General features: G+C 43.1%; 1 protein-coding gene across 1 annotated transcript in view; it reads left to right on the top strand.

Annotated features, from left to right (window-relative positions):
* Positions 1–7950: 7950 nt before the first annotated feature.
* Positions 7951–9016, top strand: part of LOC104512904 (mineralocorticoid receptor-like) — a gene marked incomplete at its 3' end in the record, with an annotated part of 23427 nt that continues 22361 nt past the window's right edge. The window contains exons 1-2 of the mRNA XM_010156081.1: positions 7951–8338; positions 8788–8932. Coding sequence (XP_010154383.1) covers positions 7951–8338; positions 8788–8932 — 533 coding nt within the window. The remainder of the gene's footprint in view (positions 8339–8787; positions 8933–9016) is intronic.

The following is a 9016-nucleotide window of genomic DNA, read 5'->3' as shown; positions in this document are numbered from 1 at the left end:
TTCTATGATTCTATGATAAACTATACTGATTCCTCAGGCTTGCGGCAAGTGATACCATTTTCTATCACTTTGTCTCCTCTGGGTCACAGCTGTCAGAAACAGATTTTAAAATTTATTTTGCTCTGTGATGGCAGGACCTTTATTTACTTCCTCACCAGCTGCAGTCTTCCTATTCTTTGTGTGGTCAGGCAAACTACTATTTCTTCAGCGTATGCCACTGCAGAAATCACCCTTGGAAGGCCACTGGTTTGCAGGAGCAAAGTCCTTTAGGGCAGTTGTGTGTTATCATGTGTCTTACATGATAAAGTAATCTGATGCTCTGCAGTCCCCGTACAACTTGTCCCCTGGTTCAGAAGTTGCTTTTCATTTGTTTCCTGCCCGTGGTCTGTTCAGTCAAACCAGTGACGGGTGTTGTAGAGCAAAAGGGATGATGCTGTAAGAACTTGTTTGCATTACTGCTTTTTACTTTATTCCATGCATTTGCGTGCATGTGCATGTATATATATATAATGCCTGTATGATTATCTAGAAATTTCTCAGCAAAATCTCATACCCATTGTGCTAGACGCTTAAGTGAAAAAACGTCTGTACCAAGATAGCTCAAAATTTTCATATATGTCAAGATACAACAGACTTGGGGGAAGGGAAACACTATTTGTGGTAGCAGTAAAGTAGCTAATGAGAACAGATGTCAGCTCACTGAAGTAAGTGAGGCAAAGGCACCAAGCAAACATGATGAAACAATTTAGAGGAAGAAAAAGTGATGTTCTGATGGAGCATTATCTGTACAGGGGTGAAAGCAAGCATCAAAGTGTGTGTGCTTGGTGAGGGCACAGAGGAGAGTCTATCCAAAGGCTGTTGCAGCTGCCTCGGGAAGAATTGGCAGCTTGATCCTTCGGTGACTCCAGTGCAGCAAGGTGCTGTAGGTTGCTTTTGGAGAGGAGAGGCAGGCAGCAGTGGAGGGGTGTGCAGGAAAGCCCTCCAACATTATGTGTGGGGTAGAAGAGAGGAGGCTGGCAGCTGTTGAGGCCGGGAAGGAGGTGGTGGGTGCAGAGCTCAAGCACTGAGGTTGGGACCTGGATGGAGGATCTCGAGTATTTGAAATGCGGGTGTACACTGGCATGACGCACAGACCCAGGACAGTTACTGTTTTGCAGCATATTGTCTACCCTCAGGCTGCCTAGATCACTGGTAGTACTGTACACACTTTGAAATAATCCTTTGTTATACCTTGTTTGAAGTGCATACCATAATTTTTCTTTACGTGTTTTTACTCAAGTGGCCATTTTATCATCTCCTTTACCTCTTTTTGTAAACCTCCATCACTTTCTGTGTTCTTTGCTGGTTTTGATTTCCACTTTCCATCTGCTGATGATCTTCTCTTTACACCAGAGGAAGCATATGTTCTTTCAGCATGCTCTTGATAACACTTACTGATTCAAGTTTTCTGCAGCATGGATAGAACAAAGATCTGTTGGGTCAAGATTGGTTTGGTTTTGATTCTGGCAGAGCTTTACATATGTGATAAAGCTCTTAGTCTTCTATATCATGCCTTCAGCTGTGCAGAGACTGATTGGTTTTTGATAGGCAGAAAGGCAAGCTCTGGATATCACAATTTAAAAAAAAAAATCAGAGTATTATCATTGCAAGTCTTGTCATTCTGTTTACACAGAACTATGGATAATTTTCTAAACTTCAGATTTCACTTTAGAGACAGCACTGGATGCCAGCATGAATCTGCAGAGCATTTTAGATTGTTCACTTGCTAAATTTGAATGCTGGTACAATTCCACAAACAAGATATTACTCTGTTATAAAACTGCTAAGTTAAATAACAATATTTATGGACTCTTTTATCTTCTACTGATAGCATTTTATTGTTTGGCACTTTTGATCCCGTTCTTTTAACAATAATGCTGATGAAAATTATTTATTTTGAGACTATGAAAATTAGTCATCAGAAGTGTGGAGTTTCTAACTTAATTTGTATATATTCCCTGGGGATAATAGGAGTACAGGTTAGTTCCCTCTAGACCCAACTTGTACAGCATGTGTAAGTTTACTGTGGTGTTTTTATAAAGAGCTCATAGTAGATTACCTGTCTGGTAACCACCCCAAAACATCAAACTTAACCTTTAAAAATTGGGAACACCGTAGATTTGTAGCTGATGTTCACATTAATTTGTATTCAGAAAACAGTTTACAATAGGGTCACATCCAGTTCATGTCCTGTTATTTGACCTAGAGTAGCATTCACTGTTCCAAATGGCCAGAAGCCGATTCAGTGTTCTACATATTGGCACGAACTCTCCCAACCCTGAGATTGCAGGCCTCCCTCTTTCAGCTTAGTGACTAGAGCCTTAAAGATGAAGGGGCAGTACTAAGGAACCAGTTGTTCAAATCTGAATTCACCCCAGTATTATGGTTTAGGCCCAGCTGACAACCAAAGACCATGTGGGGCTGCTTGCTCACGCCCCCTCCTGGTGGGATGTGGAGGAGAAAAATGTAAGGAAAAGTTTGTGGATTGATAGAAGGACAGAGAGGGATCACTCATCAGTTATGGTTACGGGCAAAACAGACTCAGCTTGGGGAAGAAAAATCAATTCAATCAGTTACCAACCATATCATAGTAGGATAACGAGAGACATAACAAAACAGGTCTTGAAAAAAACAAACCTTCCCCCCACTCCTCCCTTCTTCCCAGGCTTAGCTTTGCTTCCCATTTCTCTGTCTCCTCCCGCCCAGCAGCACAAGGGGATGGGGACAGGCATTGTGGTCAGTCTCTGATGCTCCTTCCCCCTCAGGGGGAGGACTCCTCACACTCTGCCCCTGCTCCATCGTAGGGTCCCTCACACAGGAGACAGTCCTCCACGAATTCTCCAACATGAGTCCTTCCCATGGGCTGCCGTTTCCATAACTGCTCTGATGTGGGTTTCTTCCATGGACGTGTGGTCCTTCAGGAGCAGACTGCTCCAGCGTGAGCTTCCCACGGAGTCTCGGGCTCTTTGGGTGCGGCCGTCTGCTCCAACATGGGGCCCTCCCCAGGCTGCAGGCGGGGCTCCGCTACCCCCCCCGCTGCAGGGGCACAGCCTGCCCTCTCCCCATGAGCTGAGGGGAACCTCTTCTGCAGGTACCTCCTCCTGCCTTTCTGCACTGACCTGGGGGCCTGCCTGGCGCTCTCTCTCACACACCGCTGCTCTCTCCATGCTGATTCTCCCCACTTTGTTTTCACTTCCACGGCTGCTGCTTCTCATGTGTTTTCCCCTCTTAAACAGGTTAATGGCAGAGGCGCTGACTGTCTCAGCCGTGGCCAGCTCTGCCTTGGAGCCAGGGGAGCTTTTCTCGAAGCTTCTCACAGGAGCCTCCCTTGTGGCACTTCCTCTGCTACCAAATCCCCCACCACAGAAACCCAACACGCCCAGTCTGCTGCCAGTAGCTGTTCTCAGAGGATTACGTCCTGTCTTTTTGCTGGGTCCTAAGGTTGAGGCTGTAGTAAGGGTGGAAGATAATAATTTGACTTACAGTCTTTAACAGTGCTCAAACTCTGTTAAACTGGTTTTAATATGGCATCTCAGCCTTCCTCAGTGCCTCTGCACTGATACCATCGTCCCTTTCTAGGCAGGTGGGGCTGACGTTGAGGGTGATAAGTGAGCTGGTGTTTGCGGGTTGCTCTAGTTGAGGTCTTCCAACTATGTGGCACAACGTGTGGAATTTGCAGGCTTTTCTTGGAACAAGTTTGCCACAGGCCTGCTCCCATTAAATCCAGGTAAAACTTTGCCTGTTGCTTACAGGGGAGCAGGGACTGCTGTCTGTGTTCAAACCTACTTATTCCTCTGTTATACTGTAACACACTCTTAGAGCTACAGAAGAAGTCTGTTGGTCATGCCTTTTTAAAGTCCAGCTTCATGTGACTTTTCAGATGCTTCACCTTATTTTTCATTATTTGTATTGCAATGTACAAGACCTTCAAAAATAATTATTCAACAAAAGTCATGTCAGATATTTCAGGTGTTAGTCTCAGGTATATCTGCAGTGTGTCATTCACTACTGTTAGTTTTTCTTCAACTATTACTTTAACTCAGATGATTTAAAAATATAAGGATTATAATATAATATCCCAGCTGCAATGATACTGAACAGGAGGGGCCAGAAGAACTGCAATTAGAGATAATACGCGGTTGCTGGCTGTGCGGCCATTTGGTTGAAAGTCTTGTTCTGACCCCAGATAGGCTTCAGACTTGAGCTTTACCATGTGAAATGCAATATGGGTGTCCCATCCCCAGTCTTTGTGGAGAGCCAGTGACTTCTTGAACATTTCCACGTGGCAGTCCTGATGAGCATGGCTTTTACCCACCAGTTCAGAGGTGGCTTCGTCAGTTCTATAGTTGGTATTGCAGTTAGAGAGCAAATGTGAAAAACAGCTTCAGAAGACTGGCTCGGGGAGTACGTACTGCTCAGAGTTTGTATTTCATCTTAAGTTGTTGGTTTCTGTGGGAGTTACCAAACCAGTTGAGCTACAGTGCTGGCATGAAGCCAAATGAAAAATACAGTTTTCTTCACTGTAAACATGACTGTCAAGCAGTAATGTTTTTCTCAGCTTCATTTTAAAGGCATTATAATGGAAGAAAATGAAACTAAAACACATTTTTATGCCAGTATTATACAAGAAAGAATGTTATTTCTTTTTTTCTTTTAATTAAAAACTCTTAGTGAATACACCATACAAAATTATGCGTTAATAAATATGTAATCAGTTATCTGTGTTGCTAGATACGTGATGGAGTTGGTAAACCAATATATTTCTTATTCTGGTGTAGTTATGGTGAGAATACTTTTTTTTTTTAATTGCCTCTTCAGACATGAAAGATATGTAAAGTTATTTTTAGTCTTGTTTTGATAACAGGGAAAAAAAATTGCCTGATAAAACTTAACGAATAATAACAGCACACACTAATCTCTGTCCACTCCTTCAGGCTTATTTCTAAACTCTCTTTTCAGTGGCCAGTAGCTGTGTTAACTCATCATCAGGCATTCTGCTGAACTTGGCCATCTTTGCTTTGCTGTTGGGATTTATTTTGATGAAAAACATTTAAGTTCAGCTTTGCCGTTTTAAGATAAATGCAAACTGCATTTAATGCTCCTAGTGGTTTCACCAGGACATCATCATGTAGGTGCGACTGCACCAAATGGCCAACAACAGCATTTTCACTTACTTTTTAGAATTAAATTTATTGGAGTGGTATGCTTTGCCTGTAACACCCTCCATTTTATTTTGCAGCATGAGGAAAAAGCTTGTTTAACAAAATGTCTGATCAGCTGCTGCTTTGTAAAATGGCTTTTTGCATACTAGGAATGGAAATTGCATCTTGAAGAATGGATGTCAGCATCTGTGTAACTCGATGCACCGGAGGATGAAAAATCCTTCAGTTGTTCTTCATTGTTTGGATGAGCTTTTTTAAGAGTTTCCTAATACAAAAGTAAGAAGTAGGATTGGAAGGGACTTTTACAAGGGTCTTCTAATCTGTCCTGTCTCTTCAGACGAAATCAGCTGCAGTGAAACCTTTCCAGACATACTTGCCTTGCCTCTTCCTTAAAACCTTAAATGGCAGCGATTCCTGCTTTTCCCTACGTAATCTGTGCTAATGCTTCAGGTAATTAGGAAGTTTTTGTTAAGTACATGTGGATAGTTCAACAACAGAATTTTAAACTATATTTTATTAGAACCAGCACATTTTATTTTGCATATCTAATACTTTTGTTAGAAAACTCGACCCACCTCCCTTGGTCTGGATGTTTGTAGGCACAGGGAAATTGAGAAACAGTTGAAAGTACACATATGCGCTGTAGGTGAATTAATGGTGCCCAGCCCTCTGGAGTGATGAAAAGCTACACAAAGATCTCTGAAGTTCTCTAGATCTCCTGAGCAACATTGATGCTAAGATTGGCCAGAAAGATCCTTCTTTCGGTGTGTGATGAAAAACGACACCAAACTGACGCTCAGATTTTGCACTAAGTGCTCGGTGCAGTATGTGCTGCAGAAGTAACGAACTGTATTCAGGTTTTGGAGGTGATAGGCAAGGAGCGGCTCTTTGACTGGGCACCTTCGAGGTCCTGTGTGGTAACATCGCTGTTTCCTATAGCCATGTCCACTGTGTACCCTAACAAACAAGCTTTTCTTTTGGATCTTGGGATGAGCCAGCTCCTCCAGAGTTCAAGGTACTGTCCCAGCAAGGAAGTGTTGAAAACAACAGGCTATTGTTGCGCTTGGGCGTGCATCGTCCTGGACAATGGGCGTCTGTATCCTGTCTCGCAGGCGCTGTGAGCTCGGTCGCAACTGCCGGCTCTCGGCGAGCAGCCCCAATTTCAAGGAAATGGCAAAACGCTGCTGGCTGCTGTCGCCAGCAATGGTCTCGGGACAAGAGCTGCTCCGCTGCTGAGGAGGGTTCTCTGAAAGTGTGTGTTTTAAGGAGCTTGTAAAGGAGTGGTGAGGTATTTCTGTGGATCTTTCTGCACCGTAATAAGAGGATTAGAAAGAAGCACATAGAGCACGCTTTGGAAACTTCCCGGGAGGCAGTGACATGACATGCTGAGCTGGAGTGGAAGTGAACATTTCAATAATGGAGAAGAGAGAGGAGGGGTGAGATGGAGGTTGGCCAGAAAGTATGCTGAAACCGCAGAAAAGGGTGCTATATTTAAGGGAAGATAGGGAGAGGAATTGATGACGGGGAAAAAACTCAAGGAGATAGACTTGGGACAGGGCATGGACTACGAAGGGTTTGCACTAGTATTCTAAATAGGAGTGAGATAGACTTGTGTTCACTGATGCCGGTAAAAGGGATGTTGCAATAATCAAGAGACAGGAAGATAAAAGTCCAGCCAAGGGTTTTAGCTGTGTAGCTTTGCACAGATAGATAAGACTGTATTTGAGAGAAGTCACTCTGAAAGAGCTGCGAACATTTAAATTTAGTTCATTATATATTGGTTTTAAACAGTATTTTAGTTACGTTTTCCTACTGCAAAAAAGGGGGTGTGATGGGCTTTTGGCTTGGGTTTTTTTGTTTGTGGGTTTTTTTAACTTAATTGTCTTGCTTTTTTATTTCCCCTTCTTTCTCCACGCTACAAGATCATTTTGCTGGGCAGGAGGAATGTTTCCTGCCTGCTTACATGTCTGTGCTCCACATGGCAAAGTTGGGAAGGCACCCCACAGAGAACAGCTGGCATCTCTGTAAAGAGTTGGAAGTACACTAGTGTTGCTGTCTTCTAAGAACACTTAATAAAGAAAAGTAGGAAGGGCAGCATTAAAGAAAAAGGAAAAGAAAAAAAAAAACAGGGAAGGCAAATCATTAGAGGGATGTTGATAGCAGTGAGAAAGGTGTTACATCAGTGTTTTTTCTTTAGCTGGGTGAATATTTTTCACGTTATTTCAGAACTACTCGAGAAGGGGACGAACCTCTGAGGGAGTATCCAAGCAGCAAAAGCAAAGGGTTTGGACTTAGCTGAGGCCGTTCAGAATGGGCTGACAGCATTTCAAGTAGAGGCGCAGCCAGGGTGGGCACTAGGACTCAAAAGCTTAGGACGGCTCCATGTCTGGTTATTTTAGGCATCATCAAGGAGATTTCTTTTGATGACCAAAATGGAGATGGAGAACATGAATTGCAGACTTGTAGGTGATAAGGGATTCATTTAAGCTACGAAACAAATAAACTGGGAAATGTTTGATTGGCACCGACCACAGTAACTAGGATGATTTATGCATGTCTGTATGGAGACAGATACTGGACATTGTCATTTATTAAAATATCTAGTAAATCAATGAGAATGAGGTTCTATGTGTCTTTTGGTACTTTTTCCAGTGTAATGATGCTGCAGGCAGTGAGGTATTTCTTAAAGTCCTGCACTTGAGAACTTTGGGATGATACTTCTGCTTCAGTTTTCTATAAAGCCAAGGTTATGCTGGCTTTCTGTACTGACCTGGTTCTTGTGCTGCTCATTTTCACAGCCCGCAAGTCCAAAAAATTGGGGAAATTGAAAGGGATTCACGAGGAGCAGCCACAGCAGCGTCAGCAGCCACCACCCCAGAGCCCCGAGGAAGGGACGACGTACATCGCGCCCGTGACGGAGCCCTCTGTAAACACAGCACTTGTCCCCCACATGTCTGCTATCTCACCAGCACTTACTCCCTCTCCTGTTAAGATCCTTGAAAGCATTGAACCGGAGATTGTGTACGCAGGATACGACAGTTCGAAGCCAGACACAGCCGAGTACCTGCTTTCCACCTTAAACCGCTTGGCTGGCAAGCAGATGATTCAGGTGGTGAAGTGGGCAAAGATACTTCCAGGTAAGAGCACGAGGTATTTGGTGAAATTTCTGTTCAGTCTTTTAGCTTAATGAACGATGTGCCTGACAAATTGCATCTTTAATCCGTGGGCTGTGTTGAAAACCCTCACGGGGGAGGAGGGGAGGAAGGGGGTCTGTGGTGGTGTTGAAATAAATATCTGAGAGAAGAGTGTTGTTGTTTTGATTTATGTAATGTTTGTTTCGTATGTCTGTGATAGATATTTTAAAAGCTTTCATTTTGAATAATAGCCTCTTAAGGAGAAAATGTGTTTTGTCATCGGAATGAAAAATTAAGTGGTGTGTTTTTTTTTTTTGTTAGAAGTGTACTTTGTGGGAGTGTTGCTTGTTCATTAATACTAGAAAAATAATGAAGAACGTATTCAGTGCTGGTTTGGCCAATTCTTGTGGAGTGCCATGTAGTTCACGGGTATTTTCTGGTTTGATCTCTAGGATTTAGAAACTTGCCTCTCGAGGACCAAATTACTTTAATTCAGTATTCATGGATGTGTCTGTCATCGTTTGCCTTGAGTTGGAGATCATACAAACATACAAACAGCCAGTTCCTCTATTTTGCTCCAGACCTGATCTTCGATGAGTAAGTACTCCTTAATGGTCCTTTTCAGTGAAGGCTGGAAGGATTACTCTGTCCTTTATTTGGGTTTCAGGCATAACTGCAGTC

Source organism: Eurypyga helias, unplaced genomic scaffold (assembly GCF_000690775.1).
Source record: "Eurypyga helias isolate BGI_N326 unplaced genomic scaffold, ASM69077v1 scaffold6367, whole genome shotgun sequence".
Classification (NCBI taxonomy): domain Eukaryota; kingdom Metazoa; phylum Chordata; class Aves; order Eurypygiformes; family Eurypygidae; genus Eurypyga; species Eurypyga helias.
Note: the sequence above shows the minus strand (reverse complement) of the source record. Positions and strands in the feature narration are given on the sequence as shown.